The sequence below is a fragment of the Mobula birostris genome, chromosome 16 (genome assembly GCF_030028105.1).
Source record: "Mobula birostris isolate sMobBir1 chromosome 16, sMobBir1.hap1, whole genome shotgun sequence".
Classification (NCBI taxonomy): Eukaryota; Metazoa; Chordata; class Chondrichthyes; order Myliobatiformes; family Myliobatidae; genus Mobula; species Mobula birostris.
Genome location: NC_092385.1, coordinates 5,312,294 through 5,337,149, shown reverse-complemented (window position 1 = coordinate 5,337,149; position 24,856 = coordinate 5,312,294). Strand labels below are relative to the sequence as shown.

General features: G+C 42.2%; 1 protein-coding gene, 1 long non-coding RNA gene and 1 pseudogene across 4 annotated transcripts in view; 2 read left to right on the top strand and 1 right to left on the bottom strand.

Annotated features, from left to right (window-relative positions):
- Nucleotides 1-3,167, top strand: part of abtb1 (ankyrin repeat and BTB (POZ) domain containing 1) — a 92,997-nt gene extending 89,830 nt beyond the window's left edge. Inside the window, exon 11 of one of the 3 annotated variants that reach the window (XM_072280253.1) lies at nucleotides 516-3,167. In XM_072280253.1, the coding sequence (XP_072136354.1) occupies nucleotides 516-722 (207 nt within the window). In that variant the 3' untranslated portion in view covers nucleotides 723-3,167. The remainder of the gene's footprint in view (nucleotides 1-515) is intronic. The other 2 variants (XM_072280252.1, XM_072280254.1) reach the window with 2 other exon arrangements.
- An 8,513-nt stretch (nucleotides 3,168-11,680) lies between these two features.
- LOC140210958 (monoglyceride lipase-like) overlaps nucleotides 11,681-24,856 on the bottom strand; it is a 36,132-nt pseudogene continuing 22,956 nt past the window's right edge.
- LOC140210959 (uncharacterized) lies at nucleotides 13,070-23,540 on the top strand. The gene is made up of 3 exons (XR_011889342.1): nucleotides 13,070-13,112; nucleotides 21,168-21,260; nucleotides 23,409-23,540. It is a non-coding gene; the product is annotated as an uncharacterized lncRNA (long non-coding RNA).

Here is a 24,856-nt window from a genome sequence, read left to right as displayed (position 1 = left end):
GAAGAAAATTGACGTTCTTGAGCGGCCTAGTCAGAGTCCTGACCTTCAACTGATCAAACATTTCTAGCAAGACCTCAAGATTACCGTGCACTGCTGCTCCCCAACTAACCTGGAACAGCTTGAGGAATTTTGCAAGGAGGAATGGGCAAATCTTGCTCCATCACGTTGTTTCAAGCTAATAGAAACTTATCCAAAAAGACTATTGGCTGTTATAGCTGGGAGAGGTGTTCAACTAAGTACTGAGCAAAAGGGAATGAATATTTTTGAACTGTTGTCTTTTCAAGTTTTGAAATTTTACTTTTCCATGCTTTACCATTTTCCTGTTTTTGGGCTCTACTGTGAAAAAAGGAACATGTGATTGACAAATAAAAAATTGCAGTTAAATTGATCAAAATCCCTGATTGTAATATTCAGTTATGTGAACAAAGGGTTGGTGGCTGAATACTTTTACAAGGCATTGTATGAAGGGAGGGGAATTTATCTCAATTCTCAACACTTTTGTTTTTACTTTGTAGCTTGTGGAATCAGAGGAGTTTGCTCAAGTGGTAAAAGAGGACGCTACAGCTGTAGAGGCCCGCCAGGAGACCGACTCTATCCCCCTTGTAGATGATATCCGCTTCCATGTTACTAGCAACGTACTGACTTACAGTGCTATCGAGGAAGCTAACCAGAAACTGAAAGCTCTGGATGAACTCCTGGCTAGACTGGAACTCGAGTGTTAAATTGCTTTGCAGTTGTGTCTGGCTGCATCGAAGGCCTTGGAGATCAGCACTGAAAACAGTGAGCCTTTGCTCTGGCAATACTTTAACTTGTTTTGTAAGCTTGACTGCATCTTTACACGATAAAAATCAAGGACATTTATGAGACAAGATGTGCCCCATTTCGTTGGAAGTTTAAAGCAATAAGGTAGAAATGTTACAAGTGTTCCAGCTAACACAATTATCGAATTTCAACAATCAATATTTTCTGCAAAATATTTCGAGTATCAGGATTGGTACTTCAGTTTGCTGCATTCTTGTTAGACATCTGTTGTGAACTGAATAGCCACCAAATGCCACCAAATTCTTGACAGTGTGCATCTTAACCAGCATTTGAATAAAAAAAACGGCTAAATATTGACACCTTATCAATCATAATCTGTTATGAGTGAACATCTGATCAAATATCCTCATCCAAAATGTTCCTTTGGTTACTTTTTCCTCTTTCATTGTGAAGCGTTGACTTTGTAGTGTTTTCTGTCCTTTTATTTAAGGTGTTTATTATTTGCTGTTTTTTTTTTTAAAACTTCTACTATGAAGATCCAAAGTTGCTGAAGGTTTGCACAAGAAAACATTGGTCCTAGGAATGAGCACACTAACATCATGGTGCTGTTTTTATCATTTATATAACAGTATTGGTAACTGCACCAGCCCAGCCCAGTGTAACTGTCTGGCAGGCCAAAGAAAAATGTTGGCAGGAAAGCTGAACGTCTGCTGTTGCTGAGATTTCTTGATGATCAGTTCATTTTTGGTTTATTGCTTGGGGCCCATGTGACGCATCTCAAGTATTAAATCCCTAAAGGAGCAGCTACGTGTGATGAATCTGGAAATGGATCACTTATCTACTAATAACTGGATATGGGCGAAGTACAGTGCTGTTATTTTTTCCTCCAAGTTGAAATTGATTATTCCATCTTTACCTATTTTGTTTAACCTCTTGATAAACGCTAGAGATGTTTGATTATGTACTTCGTCCCAGATTCTGTACTGTTATTTATGCAGGCCCACAGGTAATTAGGTCCACCGAGCCTACTCTTCCCATTGTTAGTCATAGCATCTTTAACACTTTAATCTTCAATCTGCCCCCTTCGAGCTTGTGAGTATGGAGCTTTCCACGATGCCATCACTCTTTCTCAGATCATTCTGTAGGGATGCTGATAATAAAGAGGGTGCCACTGTTTACCTCATCCCTGAGTGTGAATTGGCCAACCTGTCATCACATGCTGAACCGTTCTCCTGTCCTCTCCACATAGCACTGTCCCCATCACCAGCACCAGATTATTTCGAATCGAACCACTCACACTAGTGCCCAATTAACCCAGAGATCTTTCAAACCCACAGCCTTTAATAGCAGCTCACCCTGCACCTCCTCATTAAGCCACCTGAGTAACTAATTATAGCACTTCTAATTTCAATCATTTTGGATTCCGGATGCAAAAGTCCACTGGTTCAATGATTCCATTTAATATCATAGAATGTATACCGTATACAACCTGAAATTCTTACTCTTCTCAGACATCCACAAAACAGAAGAAAACCCCAAAGAATGAATGACAGAAAAATGTTAGAACCCCAAAGCCCCCCCACAAGCAATAGCAAAGGTTCAACCCTCCCTCGCCTTGTTCCAGCAGGAAGAATCACCACCCACCACCCACCAAGCAAGCAACAGCAGAGCCCCCAAATAGAGACCATGATCCGCAGTCCAACAAAAGCCATTGTTCATCCAACAATTCGACATGTCACAGGCTAACAAGGGAGAGAGAAGTGTCTCCCTTTCCACAGCGAGAGGTGAGACCAACAACCAGCTCATAGTTACGATGTTACAGTCTGCAGCATTGCTCTTAAGCACAATGTGAAGTTGCTTTAAAAATCATATTTCCAGATCATAGCTCAATGTTTGGCCCGTATTGCACAAAAATTGGAAATTCTTGCTTAATGATTGTTACTGAATAGCTATGACAGAATATATCCTTTATTATTTTATCGAGTTGAGATTGTATATGATATTTTTATATGTCAAACCCCTTTGGCCCACCAAAACAGCAGATACTAAAAATATTACAACTCTCTGGCGCTATGGACATTGGTTATTCTCCTCCTCATTTAATTATTCAGTGCTTCTTTCCAGGTTCACTGTCATGAAGATTTGTTACAGGTGCTGTCAATTTCAAGAGATGAAATTCAGAAATAAGCACGGGTAGTTTCACATTAAAATGTGAGATTTGCTCTCTATGCAAATGAATGTTAATGATCTAAGTTATTTATAAACCTCAATATGTTGCTACCAGCAGGAAGTCTTAATTTTTTTTGTTCTTGGATGAAGAAACTGCTTTCCTCATTGAGTCATTTCTGATTATTTAGTAGAAATTCAATTGAGTGGGGTAACATTGGGGATGCAAGCTGCTTATCATATGTATCTGCTAGATATTAAAGATCAAGTTTTAAATGGGGTTGAGTCTTAATGGACTAAACTTAAAATTTTAAGACCATAAGACATAGGAGCAGAATTGGGCCATTCAGCTCATCAAGTCTGCTCCACCTTCCATCATGGCTGATTTGTTATCTCTCTCAACCCAATTCTCATGTCTTTTCCCTGTAGCTTCTGATACCCTTACTAATCAAGAATCTAGCAACCTCCACTTTAAGTACACCCAATGTCTTGACTTCCACCGCCGCCTGTAGCAATGAATTCCACGGATTCACCACCCTTCTGCCTATATAGGTTCCTCCTCATCTGTTTTAAAGCAACGTCCTTGTATTCTGATGCCCATGTCATCCTCCCGCCACCCTACCAGGGATAGGGTTCCTCTTGTCCTCACCTACCACTCCACCAGCCTTTGTGCCCAGCACATAATTCTCCGTAACTTTCACCATCTCCAAAAGGTTCCCACCACCAAGCACATCTTTCCCTCCCCACCACTTTCTGCTTTCCGCAGGGATCACTTCCTATACAACTTCCTTGTCCATTCGTCCCTCCCCACTAATCTCCCTCCTGGCACTTATTCTTGCAAGTGGAACAAGTGCTATATCTGCCCCTACAACTCCTCCCTCACTACCACTCAAGGCCCCAAACAGTCCTTCCAGGTGAGATGACTCTTCACCTGTGAGTCCGGTATTGTATCCTGTACTCCCAGTGAGGCCTCCTGTATATTGGTGAGACCGACATAAGATTGGGAGACTGCTTTGCTAAGCACCTGCACACTGTCTGCTAGAAAAAGTGGGATCTTCCAGTGGCCACCCATTTCAATTCTACTTCCCATTTCCATTCCGGCATGCCAGTCCATGGCCTCCTTGACTACCATGTGCCGTGATGAGGCCACATTCAGGTTGGAGGAGCAACACCTTATATTCCATCTGGGTAGCCTTCAACCTGATGGCAAGAACATCGATTTCTCAAGCTTCCAGTAATGCCCGCCCCCCACTTCAGCATTCCTCATTCCCATTTCCCTCTCTTGTCTTATCTCCTTACCTGCCCATCACCTCCCTCTGGTGCTCCTCTCCCTTTTCTTTCTACCATGGCCTTCTGTCATCTCCTATCAGATTCCTCCTTCTCCAGCTCTTTATATCTTTCACCAATTGACTTCCCAGCTCTTCACTTTGACCCTCCCCCTCTCCTGATTTCACCCATCACCCTACTACCTTGTATTTTTTACTCCTCATTTTTTTTCTCCAGTCCTGATGAACGGTCTTGGCCTGAAGTGTTGACTGTTTACTTTTTTCCATAGATGCTGCCTGGCCTGCTGAGTTCTTCCAGCGTTGTGTATAGCTGGGATTTCCAGCATCTGCAGATTTTCTCTTGTTTGTCCTTCTATTCTGATGTTGTGCCCTCTGGTCCTAGACTCTCTTGCCGTAGATAACATCCTCTGCATGCCCACTCTATCATAAGCTTTTCAATATTAGGTACGTTTCAATGAGATCCTCCCCACCAATCTTCTAAACTCCAGTGAGTACAGGCCCAGAGCTATCAAATGCTTTACTTACATTAAGCCTTTCATTTCTGGGATCATTCTCATGAAAGTCCACTGAACCCTCTCTGACGCCAGCACATCCTTTCTTCGATCATCATCATTATGTGCCATGTCATATGATGTGGGCAATCATGGTGACCACGATTGTTCTTGGCAAACGTTTCTACAGAAGTGGTTTGCCATTGCCTTCTTCTGGGCAGTGTCTTTACAATTTGGTGGTCCCAGCCATTACCACTACACTTCAGAGATTGTCTGTCTGGCGTCAGTGATCGCATTACCAGGATTTGTGATGTGCAGCAGCTGCTCATACGACCATCCACCACCTGCTCCCATGGGCTTTACATAGCCCTGATCAGAGTGGCTAAGCAGGTGATATACCTTGCCTAGGGTCACCTGCAGGCAGGCAGAGGTAAGGAGCCCCTTACACCTCGTTTAGTAGAGATGTATCTCCACCCTGCCACCCACTTCTTAGATAAAGGGCCCAAAACTGCTCACAATACACCAAGTATTATCTGACCAATATGAAAAGGATCATATTTATGTCAGTTAGCTTCTGTACTAAAACAGTGTAATTCCTGTGTGATAATTTTACCTCATTACTTTAAATTGATCCCATCTGCCAACATCAGTAATTACCATAGCTACAAACACAATCTGCGTTTGCATCCGGAATCTATAATGGCCCTGTTGAGTGATGTTGCATTTAAGGTCTGATAGCTGAATAGAGAGAAAAAAAAACAAATCCCTGCAGACACTGGAAATAGAAGGTCCCGGGGATACACAAAATGGTTCAGTGATGATTTGTGATGAGGGATGCAGGGTTACGTTTCTAAATTGCTAAATCTTCATTGAAAGGCTTAGATTGAGTGGACGTGGCAAGGATGTTTCCAGTAGTGGGGGAGTCTAGGACCAGAGGGCACAGGCTCAGAACAGAAGGACGTCCCTTTAGAACAGAGCGAGGAGGAATTTCTTTTGTCAGAGGGTGGGCGTAACTCTGTGGAATTCGTTGCCACAGAGGGCTGTGGAGGCCAAGTCACTGGGTATATTTAAAGCAGAGGTTGATAGGTTCTTGATTAGGTTACGGGGAGAAGGTAGGTATTGAGAGGGATATTAAATCTACCACGATGGAATGGCAGAGCAGGCGCAATGGGCCAAATGGCCTAATTCTGCTCCTGTTTTATGGCCTTATGAGCTGGACTAGTGAGGAAACAAGTGTGGGGGGAGAAGGCAGGTGTGAAGATGATGAAGGAAATGCTGTGAGAAGGTGGGGGACAAGACTACCCAGCTGACTGTCTAGAGTTTGATGCCAATTAAGAGGAGGGAATGAATGCCTGGTAATTGTAGCAGATCGAACTGGAGAAATGCATACACCAAAGGATGAATGAGTATAGTAGTGAGCAAATCTGGCCATTCAGCCCATTGAACCTGCTTCACCATTCCATCAAGTCTGATTTTTTTTATCCCTCTCAACCCCAATCTCCTGCCTTCTCCCAATAACCTTCACCCTTGATATATACGCGCACACAGGTACACATTCACACAAAACTTTCATGTACACTTTAGTTTGCATATAGTAAATACAGTATGCAAACATACAATATATGTGAATATGTAAGTGTATACCACATAGACTGACACACATTCACATAGATACTTATATACTGCATTGTGCAAAAGTCCTTAGCTAGTGTGCCTATGAGTTTTGCATAGTACTGAATATTGGTTAAAATAGGTAGATAGTTGGGAAACAGAAATAAAAAGTAGTTAACTTTGTATTAGCTTAGTAGTATTAAGCATTATTGGGTAACTGGAAAGACATAATATACACTGCTGTGCAAAAGACTTAGGCACCCGAGCTACAGTATATATATGTGCCAAAGACTTTTGCACAGTATTGAACATGTAGACATGTATTCAAGGACATATGGAAAGATGCAGTACATTCAGATATACAGTCTCAGATGCGCACACAAACTCACACAAATAGACATACATATAGGTATACATTCAGCCACATAAACATATGCTCACACACAAATAGAAAAACACACACACACACACACATTCTGGCGTGCACATGCATACATACACACATACTCTGGGTTACAGAGTATTAGCTTTAAGGAAAGGTTGAACAAACTTGGATGTTTTATTTTTTGCAGCTTCGGAGACTGAGGGATGACCTTTTAGAAGTTTATAAAATTGAGAGGTATAGATAGGGTAGATAGAGTCTTTTCCCCAGGATATACTGTTTATGTCCATAAGACCATAAGATACAGGAACTGAATGCAGCCATTGGGCCCATCGAGTCTGCTGGCCATTTGATCATGACTGATCCTTTTTCCCTCTCTGCCCCAGTTTCCTGCCTTCTCCCCATATCTCTTCATGCCTTGCCTAATTAAGAATCTATCAACCAGTGCCTTAAATATACCCAGTGACTTGACCTCCATCGCTGCCTGTGGCAACAAGTTTCACAGCATCACCACCCTCTGGCTAAAGAAAATCCTCCTCCTTTCTAAATGGATGTCCTTCTTTTCTGAGGCTGTGCCCTCTGGTCCTAGACTCCCCCACCATAGGAAACATCTGCTTCACATCCACTCTATTAAAGCCTTTCAACATTTGATAGGTTTCATGAGCTCCCCCCTCCTTCTTCTGAATTCCAGTGAGCACAGGTCCAGAGCTATCAAATGCTCCTCATATGATAAGCCTTTCAATCCTGGAATCATTTTTGTGAACCTCCTTTGAACCCAAATACTTGAGAAATTAGCTTTAAGGCGAGGAGAGTTTTAGGAGGTAGGTTTTTTTTTCCACACAGAGTGGTAGTGACTGGAATGTATTGCCATGTGAATGGTCATAGCAGATACAATAACAATGTTTTAGATACATTAAGGAAAACTCAGGAACAGGCAGGGATTGGAGAGGTACAGACTCCATGTGGGAAGATGGGATAGATGTGATAGTCCGAAGGGCCTGGTCCTAGGCATGGTATACTATAAGGATCAGTGCAGTGACTCTCAGTCCATTGTAAACATGTCACCAATTTGGATGTTGATGTAGGAGGTATGATTGATAAACTTTCAGATAATTTGTGCTGTTGTCATAGTTATACAGATTATCTTTAGCTACTGAATTACCTTAAGATATAAGAGTAGAATTAGGCTATTCAGCCCATCAAGTCTACTCTGCCATTTCATCGTGGCTGATTTATTATCCCTTTCAACCCAATTCTCCTTGCCTTCTTCCTGTAACCTTTCACACCCTGACTAATTAACAATCTATCAACCTCTGCTTTATATATATATCCAATGATTTGGCCTCCACAGCCATCTGTGGCAATGAATTCCACAGAGTCATTACACTCTGGCTAAAGAAATTCCTCTTCAGTTGTTTCCTAAAGGGACGTGCTTGTATTTTGAGGCTGTGCCCTCTGGTCCTAGACTCCCCCGCTGTAGGAAACATCCTCTCCACAAATGTCATAGGAATGATATTGATAAATTGGTTAATTGGGCAGAGGAGTAGCAGATGGGATTTAATCCTAAAACATCAGTGGTGCTATGTTTTGGGAGGCTAATACACACTGAATGTTGGGAATTTATGCCTTTATCAGTCACGGCATGGAATATAAGAGCAGACAGACTGTGGATCAACTATGTAGATTTTCTCTTGTGTCAGAGCTGGAGTTCAGGTCCCTGCACTATAGGAATGTTATGATTACACTGAAGATGATCAATGTAACACATTTGTATTGCAGCCGAAGTACAGTGCAATACTGTACATAAAAAACTATACAATATGAAGTATATAAAAATATAGAGTGTAAAAAGACAGCAAAACCAGAGGGTGGGCTGGCTAATTGACCATTCAGAAATATGATGGTGGAAGGGAAGAAGCTGTTCCTAAAACATTGAGTGTATCTCCTCCCTGATGGTGGTAATGAGGAGAGGGCATGTCCTGAGAGAAGGATGCTGCCTTTTAGAGACATTGCCTTTGAAGGTGTTCTCGATGGTGGGGAGACTAGTAGTCATAATCGAGCTGGGTCAGTTTGCAACCCTCTGCAGACGTTTTCCAATCTTGTGCACTTGTCCGTCCGTACCAGACAGTGGTGCAACCACTTAGAATGTTCTCTACAGTGTATGTGACCTGCTGAGTTCCTCCGCTTTTTCTGTTACGGATTTCCAACATCTGCAGAATCCCTTGTGTTTTGGAGTGTTTTAGATTGAGAATTAATGAGCTCATGACCCAGGTATTAATTAAGCAACCGTTTGGGTGAGATATGAAACAGCCATGGATTCTTCAAACAATTTTGTTTCTCCCATAAGCCTTACAATTGGCAGTATATTAGTGCTGAGATCATTGCTGGAATATGATATGAAGTACTGTGAAAATGATTTATTTATTGGTTGTTGGTACTATGTGCCATGCTGTGTAGAATCAACCTGTATCATGATTCCAATGCTTCCTGCACCAAGTTGTACCCACCCTGCACAAAAAGGGGAAGATCACAAACACAAGAAATTATGCAGATACTGGAAATCTAGAGTAACACAAACAAAATACTGAAAGAACTCAGTAGGTCTGGTAGCATCTATGGAGAGGAATAAAGAGTTGACGTTTTAGACCCAGATCCTTCATCAGGACTGGAAAGGAAGTGGGCGGAAGATAGAGCAAGAAGGAGGGGGAGGGGAAGGATGGAACCAGACAAGGGAAAAGGTGGGTGCACGGGTGAAGGAGGGGTGGATGAAATGAGACGATCGGAGGTGATAGGTGGAAAAGGTAAAGGGCTGAAGAAGGAATCTTATAGGAAAGGAAAGTGGACCATGGGAGAAAGGGAAGGAGGAGGGGCACCAGGAGGAGGTGAGGGAAAGAGAAGAGGTAAGAGGGGAGCTAGAGTGGGGAACTGAAGAAGAAAGGAAGGCAGAAAAAATTACCAGAAGTTATGAGAAATCAATGTTCATGCCATCAGGTTGGAGGTTACCCAGATGGAAAGTAAGGTATTGCACCTCTGACATCATCGTTCTTGTGATGTTTTGAGATCAGTTTGCTTAACATTCCACTGGTTTCACCTGCAATACTTTAAGTCATTCATTAGAATTCAGTCATGCACTGAAGTTTCTTCCTGCACATATTTTGTTCTGCTGCAACTAAAATAAAACAGCAGGGGTCCTTTCTTCCATATTCATATTTTGAACCTTGTTGCAACTATTTTCATCAAAGCCAATATTGTCATTTCTGTGTGATAAAAGCTTGCCATAGCGGAATTGGATCTGTGCTGTTGGTACAATGATAGCAGTGTACTCTTCTAAAGTCATGGTTTCATGGCCTTTTGCACTACCACATTCATCAATGTCCAGCAGATGTTGTCACATCTCATCTGTATATCAAGATAGAATGCAGGAGGGACGGGTTAGATTGATCTCAGAGTAGATTAAAAGGTTGCTGCAGCATCCTGGGCCAAAGGGCCAGCACTGTGCTGGAGTGTTCTATTTTCTATATTCATTGCATACAACCACACTTATTGATGTTTTATACATCATGCATTTTTAAAAACTACCCCTTTCCCTGTGAACTCTGAGACATAGCAGCAGAATTAGGCCATTCAGCCCATCTGCTCCACCTTTGTATGGGATAGACCCTGTTTGGGGTGTTGGTGGTTTTCACCCAATGGTCAGTGTCTGGTATGGTATGTTGGACAGAACGATCACTGCCTGTCACTCTTGACTTCTTCAGCTCTACCTGGGAAATTCAATTTGCCAGAACATCCAGCAATAATTGGAATGTGTCAGCAAGTGAAATGATCTCGGGTCCAAGAGCTCTCATCCAATTTTCCAATGACATACAAGCAGTCCGATGCCGTGCAAACTCAAAGCGACAGCCCTTACCTTGAGCTTCAGCGGAATTAAGTTCTGGTTTATATTAGTTTTGCTTTCACTAGCTGTGAAAGAGTTTATGTGTCTATGGTGTGAGGAAATGAGTTTAATGACGTTCCTTGTTTCTGTTTCCCCGTGGCAAAAGTTAACACTGCAGTGACTGATGGGTAAGTTGCAAGGTGTATGCTGCAGTTTTCTGTCACCGTTCCAATTGCAGCTCAGGGTAACTAACTCCCAAGTAATTCCTAGTGAACCCTATGAAATCCCCAATAACTTTTGGTCACCTACCTACAGGAAAGATGTAAACAAGGTTGAAAGAGCACAGAGAAAGTTTACAAGGATTTTGCTGGGTCTGGAGGACCTGAGTTGTATGGAGGGATTGAATAGGTTAGGACTCTGTTCCTTGGAATGTAGAAGATCGAGGGAATATTTGATAGAGGTATACAAAATTATGAGGAGTTTAGATAGAGGAAATGCAAGGAGGCTTTTCCCACCGAGGTTGGATGGGACTACAACTAGAGGTCATGGGTTAAGGGTGAAAGGTGAAAAGTTTAAGGGGAACATGAGGGGAAACTTCTTCAGATGGTCATGAGAGTGTGGGATGAGTTGTCAGTGCAAGTGGTGCATGAAAGCTCGATTTCAACGTTTAAGAGAAGTTTGGATAGGTACATGGATAGTCCTGGTGCAGGTCGATGGAAGTAGGCAGTTTAAATGGCTTGGCACAGACTAGATGGACCAAATGGCCTGTTTCCGGTGCTGTACTTTTCTACGACTCAATGACTTGATAGAGTGTAAAAGTTTACAAGAGGCATAGAAGGAGTAGACTAGCATGTACCTTTTTTTTCTAGGGTGGCAATGATCAATACCAGAGGTACTCTTTTTGCAGTGAGCAGAGGGAAGTATAGGGGGATGTCAGAGGTACGTTTTTCCACACAGAGAATGATAGGTGCCTGGAATGCACTGCTAGGGGTAGTGGTAGTAGAGGCTGAAACATTAGAAACGTTTAAGAGACTCTTAGTAGATAGGTGCATGGACATAAGAAAAATGGACGGCTGTGGACGAATACTCATTAACAATGACCCTTTTTTAATAAGGTTAAGACTTTATTCCCTGGAGTGCAGAAGAATGAGGGGAAATCTTACAGAGGTGTACAAAATTATAGGGGGTATAAATAGGGTGAATGCTTGCAGGTTTTTCCTTCTGTGTTGGGTGAGACTAGAACTGGAGGTCATAGGTTAAAGGTGAAAGGTGAAATATTTAAGCAGAACCGGGGGATTTTCACACAGAGGCTGCAACCTGGATCACTCACAGAAACAATTTTTTTGTCATGGGAAACTGTCTTTACTGGACCAGGTCTACATGACACACAATATTGTCTTCTGACGTGTGCAAGTTAGCTGCCAAATTTCCTTCGTTTCAGGAATGCCAACACTTCCAAAGTGCTTCACTGGCTGTAAAGCACTTTGGCACAAGACACCACACTCAGTGGCTAGTTTATTAGGGACACCTGCACACCTGCTCATTAATGCAAATATCTAATCAGCCAATCCTGTGGCAGCAACTCAATGAATGAAAGCACACAGACATGGTCAGGAGGTTCAGTTGTTGTCAGACCAAACATCAGAATAGGGAAGAAATGTGATCTAAGTGACTTTGACCGTGGAGTGATTGTTGGTGTCTTGAGTATCTCAGAAACTGCTGACCTCCTGGGATTTTCACACACACACACAGTCTCTAACGTTTACAGATAGTGTTGCGAAAAAACAAAAAGACATTCAGTGAATGGCAGTTCTGTGGGCGAAAATGCCTTCTTAATGAGAGCGGTCAGAGGAGAATGGCCAGACTGGTTCAAGCTGACAAGAAGGCAACAGTAACTAAAATAATGACATGTTACAACAGTGGTGTGCAGAAGAGTACCTCTGAACACACAGTACATCGAATCCTGAAAGAGATGGGCTACAGCAGCAGGAGACCATGAACATACACTCAGAGGCCACTTTATTAGGTACAGGTACTTAATAAAGTGGCCACTGAGTGTAAATAGGTCTTTTTCCAGATGTCCTTTCCACTGTAATGGGAAGATGAACCACACCTACTGGGAGCGACAAATGAGTACAAAAGCTAAATTTAGCCATAAAGCTCATATTCCCAGAATAAATAATTTAATATAGAAACTACTGAATGATTTCTTAGGAGGAAACAAAAAGAAAAACTTAAAATCTTTTTTTTTGATTTTGAAGGCAGACTTGCGATTTTATGACAATGTTCTGTGTCTTTCTGATGAGGTGAGATGCCCACAGGTGGAACAAAACAAGTGATGAACTTGTTCAAGCTTTGAGTGAGGGGAAGGTCCAGCTTTCGCCGGGGTTGAGAGGCTTCCGACACACACTTCAACGAAGAGCCTTCATCTCATCTACAGAATGGAAACCTTTGATTGCTCGACTTGGGTGTGAGGAGTGCAGTCTTGGGTCATTGCTTAGCATACGGTGTTGGAAAGAGTTCAACCAACAAGGTTTGATGTAAGTGTAAAATAAAATATATGGATTGGCATTGTAAAATGGATAATTTGCCATGAAATGCAATGGCATTATTTGAAAGAAGGAAATAGTTAACAATGAATGCAGTTTTTAAAAAAATTGTAATTTGTTTCTTCTTTGTAATCATTGTTGCTAACCTGAAGCAGATTTCCTGGCTCTTTGGTTCCTTAGAGTCTGGCTGTAAGGCAATTTCCTTTGGCGGTCTGAGAAGTAGATGTAACGTATCTGAATCTTAGATGTTTTAAGGTAATACCGTCAGTACAATGGCCGACAAGCTGTCACCTGCATAGTTGGTCTTGGAAATGACGTTACTTGTATTTGAATCCAGTTTTCCCTTTGTTGTACTCCTAATCCATCTTCTATAAAACTTAAATGCCGTTATAACGCCGAGAATCTCTCTGAGTGTGGGCTCCACAGTTCTCTCCCAGGACACAAAGAAATGCTTTCAGACAGTGGGGGACAGACGAGCTGAGGGAAACTTCACTGACAAGTGGGAGAAGTCGGCACACAGGAAAGGAAACATCTCTTTAACTTTCAAAGTCTTGCCAGAGTCTGAGTTCCACAAACTTCTGATGAAAGTTGCTAGGCAGAGTTTGTTTTTGTTTTAAAAACACCATGGGAAGAGAAAGGATTTTCTTCGTTACTTCTGATTTGAAATTTATTTTCAACTACATTTCCCCAATTAATTCTATTCCATAGAAATGCGTGCCTTCAAAATTTCCAGTATCACAAATCAGTTGCATTTTCAGATGGTAATCGCTCCATAAGCCATGCGTTCAAAGACGCCAACACCTCATTAACAATATCTGGATGCTCATGGTGGAGGTCATGAAAGGCACTCTGAAAGATCTGGCAGAAATTCATAAGAATGAGAAGTAGGAATGACTGAACATCAAAAGACCATTGAAATGCATTATTATGCTTCAAAAACATCTTCTTAGTGCTTCAGAAACTCAAATTTACTTGTTAATGAAATGAAAGAAGAAGTTATTCCTTCACCAAGGTGTTCTAACTGGTTTTATCATCATCTAACTGGTTTTAGTAACATTCTAACCTGTTGTATCACTAACATGAGAAAGTGCTGATGCTGGAAATCCAAAGCAACACCCACAATATGCTGGAGGAACTCAGCAAGTCAGGCAGCATTTATGGATATGAATAAGACCTTAAGACATAGGAGTAGAATTAGGCCATTTGGCCCATCAAGTCTGCTCTGCCATTCAATCATAGCTGACCCTTTTCTCCCCCTCCTTAGCATCACTTCCTGGCCTTCTCCCCATAACCTTTGACGCCATGTCTGATCAAGAACCTATCAAATTCTGCCTTAAAGACACCTAATGACCTGACCTCCACAGCTGCCCATGGTAACAAATTCCACAAAGTCACCATGCTCTTGATGAAGAAATTTCTCTGCATCTCTGTTTTAAATGGATGCATCTCTATCCTGAGTCTGCGCCCTCTTGTCCTAGACTCCCCCACCATGGGAAATATCCTTTCCACATCTACTCTGTCTAGGCCTTTCAACATTTGAAAGGTTTCAATGAGATTCCCCCCTCATCCTTCTAAATTCAAGCGAGTACAGACCCAGAGCTATCAAACGTTCCACGTATGATAACCATTTCATTCCCAGAATCATCCTTGTGAACCTCCTCTGAACCCTCTCAATATGCCAGCATATCTTTTCTTCGATGAGGAGCCCAGAATTGTTAACAATGCTCAAGTGAGGCCTTGATGCCATGTCTGATCAAGAACTCTGCTTTAAATGCACCTAATGACCTGACTTCCACAGTTGCCTGTGGTAACAAATTCCACAAATTCACCACGCTCTCAGCGTCTTTTAGCTTAAGCTTTCTAATCACCTCTGGTTCACTACATAACACCCAATCCAGTATAGCTGATCCCAGTAGGCTCAATGCCAAACTGCTCTAAAATGCCATCTCATAGGCATTCAACAAACTGATTCTCTTGAGATCCATTACCAACCTGATTTTCCAATCGACCTGCAAGTTGAAATCTCTCAAGACTATCATAACATCGCCCTTTTGACACACATTTTCTATTTCCTGTTGTAATCTGTGGTCCACATCAAAGCTACTGTTGGGAGGCCTGTATATAACTGCCATCAGGGTCCTTTTGCCCTTGCAGTTTCTTAACTCAGCCCACAAGGATTCAACGTCTTCCAACCTTATGTCACATCATTCTACTGATTTGGTGCCATTCTTTACCAGCAGAGTCACGCCAACCACTAGCCCCCACCCCGCCTACCTTCCTATCCCTCCAATACAAAGTGTAACCTTGGACAGCTCCCAACTACAACCATCCTTCAGCCATGATTCAGTGACGGCCACAACATCAGACCAGACTATCTGTAAAAGTGCAACAAGATCATCCACCTTATTTCTTATACCCCATGCTTTGAGATATAATGCTTTGCATGCTATATTTACTACCCTTTTTGATTTTGCATCCTTAGGCTTGCAGCCAATAGGCTGATCCTGGACTTACTTCCTGGCAAAATTTGCATATTACTATTTAAGTATTTATAGTTTTATTACTATTTATTATTTATGGTGCAACTGTAACGAAAACCAATTTCCCCCGGGATCAATAAAGTATGACTATGACAATGTACTGATAATCACCCTAATGGCTGCAATTTTGTCCTATCATCTGCCCTTCCTGACAGTCTGACTGCACGCTATCTTTGCTTTTTTACCATCCATAATGTCCTCAGCACAATCAATGGACCAAATAGTATAATTCTGCTGCCATGTTTTATGGTCTATGTTCTATGACTAGGGGGTCTGAGTTATAGGGAGTGGTTGTCCAGGCTAGGTCGATTCCTTGGAATGAAGGAGACTGAAGGGCAACCTTACAGAGTGTTTAAAATCACAAAAAGTGGATGGTAACAGTTTTTCCCCCAGGTAGGGAGTGCAAAACTAGGGGACATAGGTCCATTTTAAATTTCTCCTCCCTCATCCTAAGCCTGAAGGGCAACTTTTTTCATATTGAGCGTGGTGGGTTGCCAGTGAGACGGGGACAATAGTATCATTTTCCTGGTAACATCCTCGTAAATCTATTCTGCACGCTTTCCGATTTAATCATATATTTCCTATGAGGGGATGTCACAGAGAAATGGTATTTTATTAGATTGGCATTTGGGACATGCCTGTCCTAGCATGTGAAATCACCTCCTAGCAGTGGACTGGGCGTATGAGATCAATAGTGAGATCCAACAGGCAGAAAGCTGTTTCTGCAATGCTTTGCGGAGAGTGACAGACATGACAAGGCACAGAAGAAGTCATGGTCATCCATTGCAAGCAAGGAAGACCCCAGTTTGTGATGGTTACTCATTCCACTAGACTCATTTTGCTGAGCTCGAGTGAGTGGGAAATGTTCCAGTGCAACTTTGTTTTCCACACAGGTCTCCAGTCATTATTGGATATGATGGACAACCAATAGATTGGCATGGATGAATTAGGCTAAAAAGCCTGTGTCTGTGACTGTATAGCTCCATGAAACTTTGAATCTATATATCTTTATGAAGGAAGGTGGCGGGGGGTGGGAGTTGGGGGACAGAGGTTGGAAGGTGACAGGTGGAACAAGATGTCTTCTCCCTTTGTTCATCTTTCCACGTCCACCAAAACTCCCGTCTGGTTCCATCTTCCCCTCATGGTCTCCCTATCCAGTTCCACAAGTTCATCAACTCCCCCAGCCCTTCCATATCACAATGCTATATAGACCATAAGACCATAATATATAGGAACAGAGTTAGGTTATTCAGCCCATCAATCATGGCTGATTTATTCTCCCTTTCAATCCCATTCTCTTGCCACTCTCTGTAGTCTTTGACACCCTTACTAATTAAGAACCTATCAGCCTCCGCTTTAAATATGCTCTCTGACTTGGCCTCCACAGTCATCTAAGGCAATGAGTTCCACAGATTCAGCACCCTGTGGCTAAAGAAATTCCTTCTCACCTCTTTATTCCTTGGTCCACCATCCTCTCCTATCAGGTTCCATCTTCTTCAGTCCTTCCTTACTTCCATCCATTACCTCCTAGATTCTGACATCATTTCCACTCTCACCCTCCCCGTCCCTCTCCCCACCCTCATATTCTGCCTCTCTTCTACTTACTTTCCAGTCCTGACAAAAATTCTCAACTCGAAACATCTCAACTTGTTGACAAAACACTTTTCTGCCTGGCCTGCTGAGTTCCTCCAGCATTTTCTTGTGTGTTTCTTGAAATGTCAGCTGCTCATTTCCCTCCACAGATGCTACCTGACCCACTGAGTTCCTTTGCTGCCTTGTATGTTCCTCTAGATTTACAGCCTCTGAAGCCTCCCTTGTGCCTGCACCTCAAACTAGTATAGCCCTGCATTTGAGTATTTATTTAAAGATACAGCGCAGAAAAGGCCCTTCAAGCCATGCCGCCCAGCAACCCTTGATTTAAACCTAGCCTAATCACAGGACAATTTACAAAGGCCAACTAACCTACTAACCAGTATATACTTTCGACTGGGGGAGGGAACCAGAGCACACCCAGATGAAACCCACATGCACACAGGAAGGAACACACAAACTTGCTTACAGAGGGCACCGGAATTGGACTCCAAAATTCAAGGCTCTGGAGCAGAATTAGGCCATTGGACCCATTGAGTTTGCTCCACCATTTCATCATGGCTGACCCATTTCCCTCTCAATCCCATTCTCCTGCCTTCTCCCCATAACTTTTCACACCCTGACTAATCAAGAAACTATCAACCTCCCCCTTAAATGCCCCCAGTGACTTGGCTTCCATAGCCACCTGTGGCAACAAATTCCACAGATTCATCATCTCTCTGCCTAAATACATCTCCTTTCATCTCTGTTCTAAAGTGATGTCCTTCTATTCTAAGGTTGTGCCCTCTGGTCCTTGACATCCCCACTATAAGAAACATTCTCTCCTGTCCACTCTATCTAAGCTTTTCAATGTTGAGTAGGTTTCAATGAGATTCCACCCCCCCCCAACCAATCCTTCTTAATACAAGCAAGTACAGGCTCAGAGACTTCAATTGCTGCTCATATGGTAACCCTTTCATTCCCAGAATAATTCGCGTGAATCTCTTCTGAACCCTCTCCAACGTCAGAACATCCTTTCTTAAATAAGGGACCCTAAACTGCTCATAATACTCCAAGTGATGCCTCATCAGCGCTTTATACAGCCTCAACATTACATCCTTGCTTTTATATTCTAGTCCTCTTGAAATAAATGCTAACATTGCATTTGCCTTCCTCACCATCGATTTAACCTGCAACTTAACCTTTAAGGAATCCTGCACATGGACTCCCAGGTCCTTTTGCACCTCAGAGTTTTGAATTTTCTCCCACTTAGAAAATAGTCTATCCTTTCATTCTTTCTACCAATGTGCATAACTATATACCCTCCTACACTGTATTCCATCTGCCACTTCTTTGCCAATTTTCCTAATCTGTCTCAGTCCTTCTGCAGCCACTCTGTTTCCTCAACACTACCTGCCCCTCCTCCTATCTTTGTATTGTCTGCAAACCTGGGCACAAAGCCATCAAATCCATAATCCAAATCATTAGCTTACAACATGGAAAGAATCAGTCCCATCACAGACCCCTGTGGAACACCACTAGTCACTGGCAGCCAATCTGAAAAGGATCCCTTTGTTCCCATTCTTTGCCTCCTGCCAATCAGCCAATGCTCTATGCATGATAGTATATTTCCTGTAATACCCTGGGCTCTTATCTTGTTTAGCAGCCCCATGTGCAGCACCTTGTCAAAGGTCTTCTGAAAATTCAAGTATACAACATCCATCAATTCTCCTTTGTCTATCCCGCTTGTTATTTCTTCAAAGAATTCCAACAGATTTGCCAGGCAAGGTTTTCTCTAAAGGAAATCATGCTTATTTTGGCCTATTTTGTCATGTGCCTCCAAGTATTCTGAGACCTCATCCTTAATAATTATCAACTTCAACATCTTCCCAACCACTGAGGTCAGACTCACTCACCTATGGTTTCCTTTCTTCTGCCTCTCTCCACTCTTGAAGAGTGGAGTGTCATTTTCAATTTTGCAATCTTCCAGCACCATTCCAGAATCTGGTGACTCTTAAAAGGTCATTACTAATGCCACCACAATCTCTTCAGTTATGTCTTTTAGAACCCTGGGGTGTAGTCCATCAGGTCCAGGTGATTTAACTACCTTCAGACCTTTTGTTTCCCAAGTACCATCCCTCTAGTAATGGCAACTGCACTCTCTTCTGCCTCGTGACACTCTCGAACTTCCAGCGTACTACGAGTGAAGACTGATGCAAAATACTTATTCAATTCGTCCACCATTTCCTTGTCCCATTTCTATCCCTTGTGTAATTTTCCAGTGATCCAAAATCTACCCTTGCCTCTTTTACTCTTTATATATCCCAAAAAACATTTGGTATCATTTTTGATATTATTGGCTAGCTTACCTAAATATTTTATCGTTTCCCCCGTTATGTTTGTTTTTTAGTTGCCTTCTGTTGGTTTTCAAAAAGTTCCCAATCCTCTAGCTAACCACTAATTTTTGTTCTATTATTTGCCCTCTCTTTTGCTTTTATGTTAACTTTGACTTCCCTTGTCAGCCACGGTTGAGTCATCCTGCCTTTAGAATACTTCCTCTTCTTTGGGATGTACCTATCCCATGTTTTCCGAATTGCTCCCAGAAACTCCAGCCATTGCTGCTCTGCTGTCATCCCTGCCAGTGTCCTCTTGCAATCAACTTGGGCCAGCTCCTTTTTCATGCCTCTGTAATTCCCTTTACTCCACTGTAGTACCAATATATGTGACTTTAGCTTCTCCTTCTCAAATTGCAGGGTGAATTATATCATATTATGATCACTGTTTCCTAAGGGTTTCATTACATTAAGCTCCCTAATCGTCCAGTTCATTACACAACATTTAATCCAGAATTGCTGATCTCTAGTGGGCTCAATCACAAGCTGCTCCAAAAAGCCATCTCAGGTCATTCCACACATTCTCTCTCTTGGATGAAGTTGATTCTAGCATCAACTTGATTTTCCCAATCTGTCTGCATATTGAAATCCCCCATGACATTGCCTTTTTGACATGCATTTTCAATATTTCATTTGTAGACCTCATCCTGGCTACCGTTCAGGAGGCCTGTAGATAACTTCCATCAGGATCTTCTTACCCTTGCAGTTTCCCACAAGGATTCCCACTCTAACCACAAGGATTCAACATCTTCCAGTCCTATGTTATGTCTTTCTAAAGGTTTGATTTCAGTTTTTACCAGCAGAGCCACTCCAGCCCCTCTGCCTGCTTGCCTTTCCTTATGATTGTGTACCTCTGGATAGTAAGCTCCCGACTACAATCGTCTTTCTGCCATGACTCCATGATATTCACAACATCATACCTGCCAATCTCTAACTGCGCCACAAGAACATCTAACTTACTCCGTACACTGCATGCATTCAAATATGCCACCTTCAGTCCAGCATTTGTCACCCCTTTCAATTTTGTCCCCCTTTTACGCTGCAACCCATCCCACTGACTGCAATGTTGCCCTATCATCTTCTACTGTGGCGCCCCATGTATTATCCCAAGTATTTAAGAGTTAAGCAAGCTTATGTTACACCAGTTTTAGTATTTTGTTCTTGTGGAAAGATGCATCACCTTAAACGTTTTGTCTGTGCTTGCCACCTTGCCGTACATGATGAAGGAACCCTGATGTCTGAGAGTGCGTCCAAATCACCATGCATTATCAACAGAGGAGAGGTGATGGTGGGGAAAACCTTTTCTATCTTACTTAGTGCATGTAACACCTCAACGAAGAACTTTACGTTCACTGGTCCGTTACAGACGAGAGGATCATTTATGTAGCTCACCACCTGCAAAAATGAGAATGGTTTTCAGCACGCTGGCAGCTGAGTGAATCTTAGTAACTAAATGAATCACTTGAAAGCAAAATTCAAAGTAAATTTGTTATCAAAGTACATCTATGTCACCCTATGCAAATATGAGATTCATTTTCTTGCAGGTGTTCAGAGTAAATACAAAGAAACAATAGAACTAATGAAAGACAGCAACAAAGAAGATGAACTAACAACCAATGTGCAAAAGGCAACAAACGGTACAAATGCAAAAAGAAAATATAATAATAATAAATAAATGAGCAATAAATATCGAGAACATGAGGTGAAGAGTCCTTGAAAGTGTGTCATAGGTTGTGGGAACAGTTCAGTGTTGGCTCAGAGAAGTTGTTCCATCTAGATCAAGAGATTGAGGGGTAATAAGTGTTCTTGAAACTGGTGGTGTGAGTCTTGAGGCTCCTGTACTCCTTCTTGATGGCAGCAGTGAAAAGAGAGCATGACCTGGATGGTGGGGGTACTTGATGATGGATGTTGCTTTTGTTTGACAAAGATGAGAACATAAAAAGATCAGAATCACCAGAAAGCATCAGTAAGACCAAGGAATTGACAGTGGACTACAGGAATGGAAAGTCAAGGGAACACACATCAGCCCTCATCGAGGGATTAGCAGTGGAAAGGGTGAACACTGTCAAGTTCTTGGTGTCAACATCACTGAGGATCTATCTTGGGCCCAACATATTGATGCAATTACAAAGAAGGAACTACAGTGGCTGTGTTTCATTAGGAGTTTGGGAAGAATTTGTATGTCACCAAAGACTCACAAGTTTCTGCACATGTACGGTGTAGAGCATTCTAAATGGTTGCATTGCTGTCTGGTATGCAGAGGCCACTGCATAAGCTATAGAAAGTGGCAAACTCAGCCAGCTCTATCATGGGCACTAGCCTCCTCACCACTGCGGTGCCTTAAAATGGCGGCATCAATCATTAGGGACCCTCATCACCCAGGACATGCCCTCTTCTCATTGCTACTATCGAGGAGGAGATACAGGAGCCTGAAGACACACACTCAATGTTTCAGGAGAGGTTTCTTCCCACCCCCACCAGATTTCTGAATGGACAATGAATCCATGTACACTACCTTACTATTCTATTTATTTATTTAATTTATTTTTAGAAATATATTTCTTATTGTAAGTTATAGTTTTTTATTATTAAGTATTGTAATGTACTGCTGCTGCAAGCAACAAATTTCACAATGCATGCCAGTGATATTATTATCACTGACATAGAGTATGTTGTAAAATTGTTTGTGTAGCAGCAGTACAGTGCAATACTTTAAAAGTTACGAGTTAGAAAATAAATAAATATTGCAAAACAGAATAAAATGGGTTCATGGACCATTCAGAATCCCGACGACAGATGTACATACTGAGCCAATGTATACTAGAGGTGGAGGGTAGAATGGTTGATAAGTTCCAATCAAGTGGCCTACTTTATCCTGGATGACATTGAGTTGTTGAAGGTTGTTGGAACTGTACTTTTCCAGTCAAGTGGCAAATGTTCCAAAGTTCAAAATTAAACTAAGTATATTACAAAGTGTGTATACTACCCTGAGATTCATTTTCTCACAGGCATTCATGGTAGAATAAAGTAATACACTAGAATGAATCAGAAACAAAACACAAATAAAGACTGACAAACAACCAATATGCAAAGAAGACAAACCATCCAAAGACAAATAATAATAATCAAATGGCAAACATCATTCACCAAAATCTTGCTTTAAAATACAAACTTATTAAAGAAGCCTGATCCAGTTTTAGAGTCGGAATACCACAAATTATATTATGACAGATAGGGCAATTACATAATAATCTGTTATTACAGATAGGGCAATCCATAATAACCATCCAGATATAGTAATAGAGGATAAATAAGCAAGAACAGCTTACTTAATAGATACAGCCATTCCAAGCACACATAACTTACGGAAATCAATAAGTGAAAAACACCAGAAATATGCTGAATTAGAAGAGGAAACTGAAAGACTTTGGAACATGAATGTATACATTGTCCCGATAATTTCCAAACCCCCCCCCCCAATTCACCATTCCCCATTGCCTTTTCCCTCTCTCACCTCATCTCCTTGCCTGCCCATCCCCTCCCTCTGGTGCTCCTCCCCCTTTTCTTTCTTCCATGGCCTTCTGTCCTCTCCCATTAGATTCTCCCTTCTCTGGCCTTGTATCTCTTTCACCAGCTCTTTACTTCACCCCTCCCCCTCCTAGTTTTACCTATCACCTTGTGTTTCTCCCTCCCCTTCCCCCACCTTTCAAAACTACTCTTCTTTTTTTTCCCAGTTCTGCTGAAGGGCCACGGCCTGAAACGTCAACTGTACTCTTTTCCCATAGATGCTGCCTATCCTTTGAAAACCTAGAACTACAGAAACGCCAACAGAAGCTCCAAAGACCCCATCTTTAAGAAGACTTAAGAATGCATGCGGTGAAAGTGGAGGCCACAAGGCCAATCAACCTTCCTTCAGCCCAGGACTGAGGACTGTGGCAAGCTGCTGTTGGTGTCCTATGTCCCAGTAAGGGTGATGGGGTCAGGAAGAAGAGGTAAAATATACTTTGAACCATTGAAATATTATTAGCTGTTTTCATATTATCTTGGGAAGTAGGGAAGTTTTCACTGCTGATATTTGATACAATTCAAAAGGACTAAGACGTGAAAGGCTATGAACAAGCACTGGCAAATGGGATCAGTATATTTCTTTATTTAATTGTTTGTTTTATTTCTTACATCCAAGGGGGGTAAAAATCTTTATATTGCGTCTCTGTCGCAATATACAAGCAAGAAAGAGGAGAAATGAGGGAAGGTATTGCCCAAACCCTGAAATTGTATATATAATTGTTTTGCATAATGTATGTACAGTCAGATATGCAATCAGATCAACGTGTATTGATCAATCTGATGACCTAGTGAAAGAAGCTGTCCCGGACCCTATTGGTCCTGAACCTAATGCTGTGGTACTGTTTGCCAGACAGAAGCAGCTGAGGGGTGGCTGGAGCCCCTGATGATCCTCTGGGTGCGTTTCACACACCTGCTGCTGTAAGTGTCCTGAATAGCGGAAGTTCACATCCACAGCTGTGTTGGTCTGTCCGCAGCACTCTCTGCAGTGCCCTGCGATTAAGGGCAGTACGGTTCCCGTACCAGGCAATGACACAGCCAGTCAGGATGCTCTTGATGGTGCCCCTGTAGAAAGTCCTGAGGATCTGGGGACTCACGCTGAACTTCTTCAGCCGTCTGAGGTGAAAGAGGCACTGTTGTGCTTTTTTTTCCACCAGACAACCAGTATGTACAGTCCAGATGAGATCCTCGATGATGTATATACCAAGGCATCTGACGCTACTCACCCTCTCAACTACAGTCCACTTGACGTCAATAGAGGCGGAGTGCAGAGTGTAGACCATATAGTGGAGTGCTCGACGGTCAGCATAAACCTCCTTTATCCTCTACAGAAGTATTCTCAGGTGTTGATCTTTATCTGATCTTTTAACTTTGAAATATCTGAACTTATGGAATTGGAGCAGAATTGGACCTTTAGCAGCATGGTTGTCATATAACGCTTTACAGTGGCAGGAATCGAACCCTGATCAGTGAACACTGGTGATGTACAGCCATGGTGTTAACCATTATGCTACCGTGTCGCCCAAGAATTTGGAATCAAAATAGAAGCACTGCTGCTGACAGCAAAAGACTCTACAATGGGTAGAAAAACTGCCCAGTGCATCACTGGCAACCTGCTGACAGCCTACCTGCTGTCAAGGACATTTTGACAGAGAGATGCTGGCCCATG